At 64.3% G+C, this 13,785-nt stretch overlaps 1 protein-coding gene across 1 annotated transcript; it reads left to right on the top strand.

Moving 5' to 3' along the window:
* Nucleotides 1-9,792: 9,792 nt before the first annotated feature.
* Nucleotides 9,793-12,855, top strand: VGF (VGF nerve growth factor inducible). Its single transcript, XM_067556457.1, has 2 exons — nt 9,793-9,849; nt 11,283-12,855. Exon 2 carries the CDS (start codon nt 11,290-11,292, stop codon nt 12,721-12,723), a length of 1,434 nt encoding a protein of 477 aa, XP_067412558.1. The 5' UTR covers nt 9,793-9,849; nt 11,283-11,289; the 3' UTR covers nt 12,724-12,855.
* Nucleotides 12,856-13,785: the final 930 nt, after the last annotated feature.

The raw sequence follows: 13,785 nt of genomic DNA, 5'->3' as shown, positions 1-13,785 counted from the left end.
TCTGTGCTGTCACATTAACCCTCAGCTCGGCCTCTGTCGTCTCCCCCACGTGCCGCCGCGAGAGAAACCGAGGCACCGGTGTGCACAGCAGCGAACGTGAACAGACACAGCCCGGCAGAGCACGCGTGCACACACACGCACACGTGCGCATGCACACGCAGAGCACACGTCCCGCCCGGTAACCCTGGGCTTGGGGGCTCGGCTTGGCCCCAGGTCTGGGTGCTCGCCGCCCTGTGTCGGACTGATCGACGCGTGGCCAGACCGGGGACTCCCAGCAGAGTGTGCAGTGGAGACAGATGGACGGACACGGGGGCATCCTCCCTCGCTTACCCCAGCTCGCCACAAGGGGGCGTTTTGGTCTGGCTTTTGCTGTCACCTTTAGCCGGCTTCTTCTTTGCCCCATGACCCCCTGCACCCTGGGCCTCTCCCCCCCCCCCCCCCCGAGCCCTTCTCACCAGATTTGCCACCGCCTCGCAGGGGGCTGGGATTCAGGAGGTGAGATGCGGCCACCTCTGGGGTGGGGCGGCTGGTGATACAGGGACCCCTCTTTCTCCACCCCTGGCTTCGCAGCCACTCTGTCAGGCTTCAGAAGGTCGTTTGGCTCCCTGGCAGCACCAGACGCTGGCTGGAGAGTTCTCTCCTGGGAGAACCCAGGAGTCCTGGCTCCCGGCCCCCCCTGCTCTAACCCACCAGGCCTCACCCTCTTCTCCGTCCCGCTCCTGCCAAGCCGAGGGGCCGTGCACAGTGATTGACCCCACTGCAAAGGGCGTGCAAGCCACGTGTCCACGTGTGCAGGGTGATGGAGAGTCAGGCAGTCCCGGGGGGGGGGGGGGGAGATCCCAGAGCAGGCTGGTGTCTCCCCCGGCTCATTTCAGTGATGGGAGGGGGCAGGGGAAGCCCCCTTCCCTGCGGTGCCCCCCACCCCCTGCCACACCCCTCCCCACTGCAGGGTTCAGAGCATCACCCAGCGTAACTCGTCTCAGCATCCTCGTCAGCCTGGCGCACACGGGGGGAGGGGGAGTGTGCACGTCGGTGGAGCTCACACACACACACACACACACACACACACACACACACACACACACACACACACACACACACACACACACACACACACACACACACACACACACACACACACACACACACACACACACACACCCCCCCATCGGCAGCCCCGGCTCATCCTCTGCCTGTAAACACACGCGTCACCAGTGCAGAGGGCAGGGCCGTGACCAGCCTCCTTCACCAGGCCTGCCCGCCCCCCTCACCCCCATATCCCCCCCCTCCGCTGCAGTGACTGGCTCCCGCCCTCCTGGCACAGCTCGGGGTGGGGCTGGTGGTTCTGCTGACGTCTGACTGGGCCAGCAATTCTGGGAATCCCCCCCCCCACACATCAGGATACCTGCCCCCCCCCCCACGGCACTGCTGGGAAGGCATTAGTGAAAACATTTGCTGCCAGCCAAATGTGTGGCGGCTGGCGCCGAGCGCATCCCAGATTAAGCAGGAGACACCACGAGGCAGCTGCATTCTGGGGGGGGGGGACGGCTGGCACAGGGCGGCCCCCCCCAGACCCGACTCTGGCCTTGAGCACAGGTCGCCCCATGGCAGGTCTCCATCACCACCACCCCGGCTGCCTTTTCTCCATCTCCTGCCTCCCCCGGGCAGGCCGGCTGCCAGCCCACAGCACTTGGGTGAGCTCCGCCTGCTTCACAGCCCGGCCTGGCGCCCGACTCGCTGGGCTTCTCGGATGAGCCACACGGGGTGTCCCAGCTCCTCCTGCAGCGGAGGCTGTCTCCCATTTCCCCAGGACCCCCGAGCCCTCCTTGGTTTTCTGCTCAGCCCAGGGGCTCTGATCCCAGACAAGCCCCAAAACGTGTCCTGGGGGGGGGGGGGTGTCCCCTGGCAGGGGACAGCTCTGGGCACCCCGTGCGTTAGGGGAGATGGGGACAAATGGGGGAGAATCCAGAGGAAAGCCACCAAAACGATCCAAGGGTTGGAAATCCGGCCCGGGGGATTCTTTGTCTCCATCCACCTGTGACCAAGTGGGAACTGTCTGTAGGATTTTTAGAACTCCCACCCCCGTGTGTGCCTCAGTTTCCCCTGCCTGTGGCATTGGTACCCAGCTGGGGAGCAGGGGGGGAGGGGAGGGAGAGGGGAAGGACCGTTTGCTCTCAGCGCAGGTTGGATGATGTAGGTACGAATGATGCCCAGCTGTCTGAGCCGGGATGGCTCATTCAAAAAGGTCACCCAAGCCAGCCCCGTCTCACTGGAGAATCTGAGAAGACAAGGGCAAACCTGTCACCAGGGCATGGTGCTTTGGGAGCGAGGACCATGGGAGAAGTGGTTTCCCTGCCCCTCGGACGGACAGACAGCTTGAACCAAGGGGTTCTCTACAGCTGGGCTGGGCTCTGGGCTCCCCAGAATGGGCAATGCTTTAACCTTCACTTCTCTAGACTCCCCTAAGGACTTCCTGTGCGGTGTCCAGTGACTGAATAAATTCAGCTGCTCCAACGGCGCTGTGTGAGCGGCGCTGCACGTGCTGGGTGACGCATGAATCCCTGTGGAGTGGACAAGTCTCCCTCAGGGTCTGTCTCATTGGGACTTGCTGAACAGAGCAGAGCAGGGAGGCTGCAGACCCTGAGGTCCAGTCTAAGGAGGCGATGAAGCCACGTGGCTCACCCCGGAGGAAGAGGGAGACCCCCCTGGGGGCATGGCCCACTGAAGGGCTCCTTCTAACAACTGCTCCGACGCTGGGGCCATAGGACTGATCCTGTGGGTCTGTGACAATGCCTCCCTCCCTCCTGCCAGCCAGCCCCACAGACCTGTCCTCCACCCCCCATCCAGCCAGCCAGCCCCACAGACTAGTCCTCCAACCCCCAGCCAGCCAGCCAGCCCCACAGACCTGTCCTCCACCCCCCAGCCAGCCAGCCAGCCCCACAGACCTGTCCTCCACCCCCCAGCCAGCCAGCCCCACAGACTGGTCCTCCACCCCTCCCTCCATCCAGCCCCATAGACCCATCCTCCGTCCATCCCCACACATGGCAGGTATCTAGATGACACCCCACCCCACGGAACCCGGGGGATCCGGACCCCCGAATCGGGGCTCCAGCAGCCACCTGGGAGGGGGGAAGGGCCGGGGGGCCGGGAAGGAGGGGAGAGTGCGCATACAGCCCCCTCCGGCCTGGCCCAGGGGGAGACCTGGTGGTGTCCCAGGGTGGGGAGAGCTGGCCAGGGTTGGGAGGGGGGCAGTGATGGGGCTGGGCCAGCGCCCTACCCTCCCTGCTCGCTGGCAGGTCGTGTGGGCTCTGAGCTGGGGGGGGGGGGGCCAGCCAACACACCCGGCCTGCGAGCCGCCTTCCTCACCCCCATCTCCAGCCCCTGTGCCCCCCACCAGCCCTCTCCCTACTGCGTCCCTCCCCCTCCTGTGTGCCCCCCGCCTGTGCCCCTCCCCCTCTTGTGTACCCTCCACCCCAGAGCCCTCCCTCCTCTGTGCCCCCCCCCAGTTTCCTTCCCCCACCACCTTGTCTGTCTCCCCCTCCCCCATCCCCCCACCTCTATATTTAGCAACGCCTCGCACCGGGGGTGACTCACTCACTCGCTGCCGCCGCAATCGTGCGTCAGCGCCGAGGGGGCGGGGGCGAGGGCGGCGGCCGGGCGGCTCGGTCCGCGGCCGTGCACGGCTGGGGGTGCAACCCCCGGGTTACGGGCGTGCAAACCCCGCCCCCCCCCAGGGAGCGTCAGAGGGAAAGGGGGAGGGGTCCGGCCGTGCTGCGTGTGCAAAGGAGCGTGCAAACCCCACCCCTGGGAACCGGGAAAGAGAAAGGGGGAGGATGTGCAAAGGAGCGTGGAAAATCATCACCCGTCACAGGACAACCCCCCCCCCCCCCAACAAAAATCTCCATGAAGCCGCGGGGGGGGGGGGGGGAGGGTGTGCAAAAAAGCGTGCAACCCCCGCAACACGTGTGCAAAAATTCCACCTCAGTCACCGCCACAGTTTAAATGTCTACCCTCCAGCAGGGACCAGGAGGCAGCGGGGGGCCCCCTAGTGGGGGGGGGCAGACCCCGCCGTGATCGGACCCCGGTTCCTGAGCGAGGTTCTTAGCCGCGCCTGTAATGCAAATCATGACACTGTCCCTCTGTCTTTCCATCCCTCCGTCCCGCTGTGCGTCTGCCCAGGCCCCTGCAGCGATGGGGTTGGGGTGTTCTCGCTCTCATGCAGCCCCGCTTCCCTTCTCCATGGGGCAGCCCCACCACACCCCAGGGAGGGCACCTACTGCTTTAACCAAGTCAGGCCGCAGGCCTCTGCCCCCCTCTCAGGCCCACAGCCCCCTCTGCCCCCCTGCCACATCGCTGCCCCCCACTCCGCCTGCATTTGCTGGCCCCTACACCCCAGCAGTGCTGCGTCTGCTCCTGATTGCAGCTTGCCATCGGCATGAAATTGTCCTTCATGATTCATCCTCCTAAAGCGATAAACGGGATTAGCTCAGACGTGCGGCGTCCGCACACAGAGACACGCACGGAGACACCAACAGACACAGGGCCATGGAGACAGACACAGATAGAGAGACACACATGCAGACTCACAAGCAAGGGACACACGAACAGACAGAGAGACATATGCACATGGAGACACACAGACAGAGACACACAAACAGACAGAGAGACACACGCACATGGAGACACAGACATGGAGACACACAGAGAGATGCACGCAGACCGATATGGAGACACACAGACAAAGAGACACACGCACATGGTGACCTACAGACAGTCAGGGAGACACACAGACAGACACACAGACAGAGAAACACACAGGCAATCAGGGAGACACAGACATGGAGACACACATATAGACGTACAGACACAGGGACACACAGACAGACACACGGACAGGTAGACACACAGACAGTCGGGGAGACACAGAGACACACAGACAGAGATACACAGACAATCAGGGAGATACACAGACAGTCGGAGACACACACAAACAAAGAAACACACAAAGAGACAGACACATGCACACGGAGACACATCGACAGTTGGGGAGACACACAAACAGACGCACGCACACACACACAGGGACACACAGACAGTCAGGGAGACACACAAACAGACAGATGCACAGACATGGAGATACAAAGACAGTCGGGGATACACACAAACAGACACACACACACACACACACACACACACACGGAGACACAGCCAGTTGGGGAGACACTCGGACTTAGAGACACACAGACAGACTCACAAACACAGGGACAGACACAGAGAGACACACACGGAGACATGGCGACACGGAGACACAGACAGACAGACAGACGGCTCTCGCCAGACTTACTTTTACTGCATCTACCCCCACATGCAGCTCTCCCTGCCCCCCCTCTCCCCCCGCCCGCCAGCATCCAGCTGTCTCCTGGGTGCCCAGGTCTCCGTCAGGGGCTGCTGGCGCGTTGCTGAGCTGGGGTGGGATGTGGCGAAGGGGCCAGTCCTCAGCCCTGTTACAGGCCTGGTGACTTGTAAAAGCCTGGCCCCGGGGGGCAAGTGGCCGTGGCAGTGCGGCTCTGTGTCGGGGCGCATCCTGGGCTCCCCTCTGCAGGAGCCGTTGGGGTGCTACAGGGAGGGTGAGTAAAGGAAGCCCTGCCGCCGTCAGCCGGCTTTGCGGGGAGACGCGGTGCCCAGGGAGGAGATGCACCTGCAGTGCCCCATAGTCTCCTGGCCGGGGTGGAAGAAGCTTCAGCTTGTGGTTACTGCAACACAATGGGATTCAGCACCCCCGGCTTCCTCCCCTGGTTCTAGGGTGCAGCACCCCCGGCTTCCTCCCCTGGTTCTAGGGCACAGCACCCCTGGGTTCCGCTACTGCTTCTAGGGCACAGCAACCCCAGCTTCCTCCCCTGGTTCTAGAGCACAGCACCCCCGGCTTCCTCCCCTGGTTCTAGAGCACAGCACCCCCGGCTTCCTCCCCTGGTTCTAGGGTGCAGCACCCCCAGCTTCCTCCCCTGGTTCTAGGGTGCAGCACCCCCAGCTTCCTCCCCTGGTTCTAGAGCACAGCACCCCCGGCTTCCTCCCCTGGTTCTAGGGTGCAGCACCTCCAGCTTCCTCCCCTGGTTCTAGGGCACAGCACTCCTTGGTTCCACTCCTGGTTCTAGGGCACAGCACCCCCGGGTTCCATTCCTGGTTCTAGGGCACAGCACCCCCGGGTTCCACTCCTGGTTCTAGAGCACAGCACCCCTGGGATCCGCTCCTGGTTCTAGGGCGCAGCACCCCTGGGTTCTGCTCCTGGCTCTAGGGCTATTTGCAGCTCTGTGGCAAAGCCACTTCCCCTTCGCTGGGTCTCACTTGCCCGAGATGTAAAACGGGGAGGATAGCTCTGCCGTGGCAGGACTGGTCTCTCACTGGGTCCACGCAGCACCCGGCGTAGCGGGGGCCCTGATCTCAGCTGGAGTCTTAGCTAGATAGACAGACAGAGAGAGAGAGAATTACTGCCTTGCATTCCCAAAGTGTGGGAGGCAACCCAGCAGCATGGAGAAAATATAACGAAACAGAAAAGCAAAGAAAAGCCAGGAGAGGCCGGCCCACCACTGCCTGCAGGCGCCTGAGACCCCCCCTTCCGCCCAGCGCCACCAGCTGCCCACGTCTTCTATACCGGGGCTGCCCAACCATGAAATTAGCTCCAGCCGCCCACCTGCAGCAGCAGCTGAGGTAGACTGGTGCCCCCCCCCCCCAGCTCCTTCCTGGGAGACAGTGAGAGCAAGGACTCGGGGACTGACCCCACCCCACGACCGGGATCTGGCCCATCAACGCCAGCACGGCTTCAGCCAAAGGACTCCAGCAGTGGGGCTGCTCCCCCCCCCCGACTCCAACAGCGTGATGCTGATTTACACCAGCTGCGCTCTGGCCCCACTGATTCATGCACACGCTCTGGCCCGTTCCCTGCAGCAGCCGCTCGGGTGACTCACACGCTCAATCGCTGCTCGCCAGCCCAGAACCCGCCATCAGTGCCAGGCCGGAGCCGGCACCAGGCCAGGAAAGGGGGGGGGGGGAGCAGAGCAGTCGCTACCCAGGACTCCTGACATGGCTGGGCCCAGAGACCAGCTTGGGTGGGGGGTGAATGGATCGGGGCTGGCGGGGGTGCAGAGAAATGCATACAGGGGATTCTCATACACAGCAGTGATGGAGCTAGTGGGAGAGATGGGGGTGGACTGACAGGTGCGGGGGCTGGATGGATAGATAGACAGATAGATAGACAGACAGATAGATAGCAGGGGTGTATGGGGTTAGATAGATAGGGAGTGGGTGGCTAGCTGGGCAGCTGTGTGTGTGGGAACAGATAAAGAGTCCGAATTAGAAAATTAAGTCCATTCCAGAGGAAGGATGGGTTTTGTGGCACTGAACTGGGCCCCAGGATGCCTGGGTTCATTCCCAGCTCTCCCACAGTCCCCCTGTGTGACCTCGAGTAAGTCACTGCAGCGCTCTGGGCCTCAGTTTCCCAATATGTGAATGGGGAGATGAATCTTGCCTGTGTCTGTTTTGAGAGACTGTCAGCTTTCGTCATGCAGCGCCCGGCACGCCGGGGCCCGGGTCTGAAGCCTGGCCTTAGAAAGGAGGTGGGAAGCTGGCTGGCTAGGGGGAGTCGTGTAACCCCTGTGTGTCTAGCCTGGGCCAGTTCCCACCCCAAGCCCTTGTGGGGCGGGGGCAGAAGGCCGTGAGGCCAGGCATGGCTGAAGCTCCGGGACGGGAAGTGGTGCAAAACCCTTGGCTCGTGGCTGTTGGGAGGAAAAAGAAACAATCACAATTCTCCTGCCTCTGCTGAACTGGTCCCTCCTTCCCCCCCCCCTCCGTCCCTGCCCCCCCAGCCCCTTTGCAGGACACGGGGGCGGTGGAGGAATTATTGTCTTTAAAGCCATTTTCCTAACCCCCTCCAGTCGGAGGAATGTGCTGGGGGGGGGGCCTGAGGTGTCCTGGGGGGGGGGATAAATCCAGCACCAAGGACATGGGAGACCCTCCCCCCAGTCCAGCTGGACCCACGTGCGACACTGCTGTCGTCAGCTCCCTCCCCGTGCTGTCCCCCCCCCGTGGGATCCTTCTACTGCAGGGTGAATCATCCAGGGACCTGGCTGGGGGGGGGGAGGGAAGAGAAGAGAGCTGGGGGGGAGGGGATGCTGGCTTTATCCAGCCCCTCCCCCCTCCTGGCTGAGCAGCCTCTGCACTGCTGTCCCCTCCCCAGTCCTTGCCCCCCAGGCTTGGCTCTCTCCGCAGAGGCCCCCCCTCCCAGCACTGACCCAGCCTGGTTTCACAGCTCTTCGCCTTGTCAACACCAGTAAACCCCGCGGCAGGTTGATGAGAATCTCAACCGGAGAGGGGGGGGGGGGGGTGCGAGGGGGCGCGGCCGTGTGTGTGTGGGGTGGGGGGGCGCACACACAGCGGAAGCGGCTGCTGCAATTAATGACTCATGCTCCCTGCCCCCCCCCCCCGCCTGAAAATGCTCTAGAAATCTCTGCCTCTTTGCCCTCCTCTTCCCGGGATAGCTAGAGGGGGGAGGGGGGGCTATAGCCAGAGAACGGGGAGATGTGATCTAATGATGGATGGGAAAGACCATGACAGACGGACAGACAGATAGATGGGGTGTATGGGGATAGATAGATAGATATGTGTAGGGAGAAAGATATGCGGGGTGGTGGGAACGGACGGACGGACGGAGGGGCGGGAGGGACAGACAGACCATCATACACAAACAGATCTATACAGATCACACACACACACACCCCTGACACACACAGTCTCAGCCCCGCCGCTCTTTTTCTCAGCCTTCACAACTACCCACAGTGCGCAGAGATACGCGCTCACACAATCACACCCAGACCCAAAGACAAAGCCACAGACGTGCTCTCACACAAACCTACAGGGAGAGAGCTGCAGCGACAACCCCCCCGCCCCGTTAGTCTGACACACCCCATACAGGGACACACACAATCACACATCCCCAGGAGACACAGACACACAATCAATCACACTCAGAGAGCACGCACACACACACACACACACACACACACAAGCAGACACACCCCACACAGGGACACACACCATCTCACCCCCTCAGCAGACACACATACACACACACAAGCAGACACACCCCACACAGGGACACACACCATCTCACACACATACCCCCAGCAGACACACGTACACAGTCAATGCGCGCATACACACACACATAGAGAAGCAGACACACCCCATATAGGGACACACACACCCCAGCAGACACACGTACACAGTCAGTGCGCGCGCACACACACACACAGACATAGGGACACACACCATCACACACACACACACTGCAGCAGCTGCTGCGCCGCACCATGCACAAAGAATTCACCATGGCTCTAGAATTCACAGGGGGTGGGGGGATGCCGCTATTCAGCCCCCCCTTGGGGGGGAGATAAATGATCTCAGTGGCTTTTTGCCTCCAGCCCCCCTCGTCCCCAGGGCGCGGCCTCCCGCTAGTAACCCCCCCGCACCCCCCCATTCATCCTTTCATTCATTCATTCACTCCCCCATTGAGCCCCTCCCAGCTTCCCTTTCATTCATTCATTCATTCCAAAGCAGCCAGGCCCCCCCCCCGTCCCAGCTCCGCGCACGCGCGAAGCAACCCTCCCCCTCCCGCCAATCCCGGCCGGATTTTATGAATGGGCCATTGACGTCAATGGAGCCCCCCTCCCCACGTGGGCCCGCCCGGGTGTATAAAGGCGGCGCGCGGCTGCTGTCCAGGTGCTGAAGGCTGGAGCGCGCCGAGCTGACTGGGGGGCGCGTGGGGTGGGGGACGGACACAGCTCTGCAGGACCGCCGGTAAACAGCCCCCTCCCGGGCGAGGGGGGGGCTGGGAGGGTCCCGCATATGGGGGGGTGTCAATGGGATTACCCCCCTTTGCTGGGGCTCCAGGACGCCTGCATGTGTGGGGCGGGACCCCGGGAAGGGTGACTGCATGGGGGGTTTATATAGGGTCGCTGGGGAACCCCGCTAGGCTGTTGGGGGTCCCTGCTAAATAGGGTCGCTGGGGAACCCCGATGGGGGAATTGGGAGGTCCCTGCTAAATAGGGTCGCTGGGGAGCCCCGCTGGGAGATTGGGGGTCCCTGCTATACAGGGTCGCTGGGAAGAGGGAGATGGGTTGGGGGGGGGTGGAGATGGGGTTGTTTGTACCCAGGGGTGGGGAATCCCTCATGCTGGGAAGCGATTCCTCCGCCTCGCCTGCATGCGGGGGGCGGGAGGGTGGGGGACTGCGGGGGGTGGGTGGTTTGTTCTTGCCTGGGTTAAATGGCTGGGGGCGGAGAGAGAGATGGAGAGACGGTTTTTTCCCCCCTTGCTCCGTGTTCCCCTTCCCGTGGGGAGGAGGGGCAGCTGCTCCCCCTAAAGCCTTCCCCCACCCCCGACCTCCCCTTTCTCCTGCCCCCCTCCCCGTTCCGCTCTGCACCCCCCACCCCAGCCCCCTCTCTGCTTCAAGACCCCCTGCTACTCCCCTTCCCCAGCCCCCAGCCCATTCCCCGTTCCCGGCAGGGCGGGGCGGGGGCGAGCTGGGCTGCATTCGAGAAGCGGGGGGGGGAGGGGCTGAGCGGGAATGGGGGGGGGGGGGGGTAACGGGAAACCCTGCAGGCTGGGGGGAGGGATGTGGGTGAAAATACAGGAGTGCAGTTGTGTTGGCATAGACCAGTGTGCGTGAGTGTGTGTGCGTGAGTGTGTGTGCGCACGTCCCCCCCCCGCCGGTGATATTGTTGGGCGTGCAATTGTGTTAGCGTGGGGCTATTGCGTGTGTGCGAACGTGCCCCCCCCCCCAGGACAGCACTGGGCGTGCAATCGCCGAGGATCGCGCGTGTCCGAGCGCACGGACGTGTCGGAGCGGCTGCGCGTGCCAAGGGCTGCGCTCGTGCCGCGGGGGACCGCGGGAGGACGGGCGTGTCCCTGCCCGCCGGGCTCCGGGGATCTTCGGGGCCAGGGAGCGGCGCGGTCCGAACCCGGCTAGCACGGCCCGGAGGGGCTGGGGGTGAGCGCGCTGGCGGGCGGCAGTGGGCGTGTGCCTGCAGGCGCACCACACGCGCGCCTGTCTCTTGCTGGCCGCTTGTGCGTGTGTGCACGCGTGGGAGAGCCCGTCACCCCCCCCCCCCCGGCTGGGGTGAATCCCTGGGGTCTCCCGCTGGGGTTCAGGGAGCCCTGTCCTCCCTGCGGCTGGGGCCTGAGCCGGCCGGGACGCTGACCTTGCCTCCCCCCCCCCCTGTCTCCCCTGCAGAAGCACCATGCTGGGCTCTCAGGCCCCCCTGCGCGGAGCCGCTCTGCTCTTCTCCATCAGCCTCCTGACGCAGGGCCGCCTCCAGGCCGCCGCCCCGCTGCCCCCGGGGGAGGACGCCCACCCGCCCAGCCCGCCGCCGCCTGCCAAGGAGGTCCGGGTGAGAGCCCTGCCCCAGGCCCAGCCCCTCCCCAGCCGGGAAGGCGGGGATGCTCGGGAGGAGGAAGATGACGAGCTCTTCCGAGGCGTCGACCCCAAAGCCCTGGCCGCCGTGTTGCTGCAGGCGCTGGACGGCACGGGCCACAACTCCCCGGACAAGCGGCGGGCCCCGGACGAGGAGCGGGTGCACAGCCAGAGCCGGAGCGCCAGCCTGGGGGCAGGCCGGGCCAGGGGGCGGCAGCAGCAGCCGCACGAGGAGGAGGAGGAGGAGGAGGAAGGGGGCAGGGAGAGCGGCCCCCCGCAGCTGGCCGACCTCCAGGCCATCCTGCAGGAGCTGCAGGCCTTCAGCCCGGCGGCCAAGCGGGAGCGCTCGCGGGGGGACCCCGGCCCCGGCGAGGTGCTGAAGGAGCTGGAGGAGTTCGGGCGGCTGCGGGCCGGCACCAAGCGCCGGGCCCCGCCAGCCGAGCCCTGGGCCGGCGCCAGGAAGCTGAGGCGGCAGCAGCAGCTGGAGCACCAACTCCTGCAGCGGCGCTACGAGGAGCTGGCCGAGAGCCGGCGCCAGGCGCAGGAGGCGCGCAAGGCGGCGGCCGAGGAGGAGCGGCTGGCCGACATGGCCTCCGACCTGCTGCTGCAGTACCTGCTGAAGGGCCGGGAGGCGGAGGGCGAGGCGGGGGCGGACGCCCGGGAGGAGGACGAGGAGGAGGAGGAGGAGGAGGAGGAGGAGGAAGGCGGGTTCCGCGGCGGCAGGGCCAAGGGCAGCCCGCTGCTCTTCGAGGACGAGGAAGGCAACGTGGCGGAGGACAAGCGCTCCAACGAGGTGCGCTCCGACGAGGCGGACGACGACGCGCTGGACCCGGGCACCATCGACCAGCTGATCGAGCTCTCCAGCAAGCTGCACCTGCCGGCCGAGGACGTGATCGACATCATCAGCGACGTGGAGAAGCAGAGGAAGGTGGAGGAGGAGGCGGCGGCGGCCCAGGTGCCCCCCTACGGCCCGCCCCAGCCCCGCCACCCCGCCGCGCCCTGGCGGCCCCCCAAGCCGGACGAGCCGGACTGGAACGAGGTGCTGCGCGGGGGCGAGTCCCCGGCCGCCCGGAGGTTCCCGGCCCCGCAGAGCCACCTCTCCAACTACATCCAGCCCAGGGCTTTCCAGCCGGCCCACCCCCGCAGCCGCCCGCCGCCGGGCCGCCGGGAGGAGGACGAGGCGGACAGCCGGGCCCGGGACGACGAGCTGGAGAACTACATCGAGCAGGTGCTGCTGGACCGCGCCCAGGCCTTCCAGTGAATGGAGCCGCCCCCCCGCCCTGCCATGAAGAAGTGTGCTCATCTGAGTGTCCCAAGCATTCCAGGTTCTGCATGAGAACTCCCGCCCCCTCCCCCGGCCCTCCCCCCTAGGGAGGAGCAGAGAATGGGGGGGGGGCGCCCCCCCGCAAACCGCCCTGTGGAAAGCAGAGGCCCTTCCATCCCCAGATTTGAGGCTCCAAGGGCTCCACCCGTCTCTTCTCCTTGTCCCCACGCACTGCACCACGGGGGGAGAGAAGGGGGGGGGTCCCCCCACCCTCCTCGGCCGCACCCCTTGGAAGGGAGAAGGTGCCTCCACAGAACTTCAGCAAGGGTTGTGCAAAGGGTCTGGGGGACGTTTCCCCCTTCCTTTGGAGGAGCAGCCCCCCCCCCAGTCTGGCCCTTGTGCGGGTGACAGGTGCCATCCCTGGCAGAAGCCAGGTCAGCGTCTCTTCTAGCCCCCAGGGACGACCCCAGGCAAGCCCCGATCATGGATGGCTTAGCTGCAGCGGGTCCTGCTGTGAACAGGGGGCTGGACTAGACACCTCCCGAGGTCCCGTCCCACCCTCATCTTCTAGGGTGCTGTGACCCCGCTTTGTTGTACATTCTCAGGCGCACGAGAGCCACTGTTCTGAACCCTCCCTCCCCCTGGTTTGGACACCAAGAATATCATTGAACCCCAGCCGTAAGGGCAAGAGAGTCTGAACTCACTTCCCCTCTTCCGCTCCCGGACAATCTCCAGCGAGGGGGTCGGAAAACATCTAGGCTCTGTCTCGCCCACAGACTGAACTGCCTCTCCAATTACCAGCCCCCCAGGACTGAGTCTCCGCTTCGAGGTGTTTTCCCTGCTTTCCTCTGAGCGATTCCCCACCCTCCGCCCTTGTGTAAAGTTTTCAGACGAACGTGCCACAAGGAAACACGCTAGTCTGCTTTTTTAAAAAGTGGCTAGGGTTTTTTTCAACACAAACCCGTGGCATCAGAGCCCCATCCCTAGGACGCCCAGGGGATTTATCAACTGAGGGAAAACTCAGCCCCTCTGGGGGGTAAAATCCACGTGGCCCCATTG

Source organism: Emydura macquarii, unplaced genomic scaffold (assembly GCF_026122565.2).
Source record: "Emydura macquarii macquarii isolate MOO-44397 ecotype Brisbane River unplaced genomic scaffold, CSIRO-AGI_Emac_v2 contig_306, whole genome shotgun sequence".
Taxonomy (NCBI): Eukaryota; Metazoa; Chordata; order Testudines; family Chelidae; genus Emydura; species Emydura macquarii.
This window is presented reverse-complemented; position numbering and strand designations above follow the sequence as displayed.

What these genes read in the sequence shown, in the direction of transcription:
- VGF (XM_067556457.1), top strand. Translation starts at nt 11,290, where the DNA reads ATGCTGGGCTCTCAGGCCCCCCTGCGCGGAGCCGCTCTGCTCTTCTCC.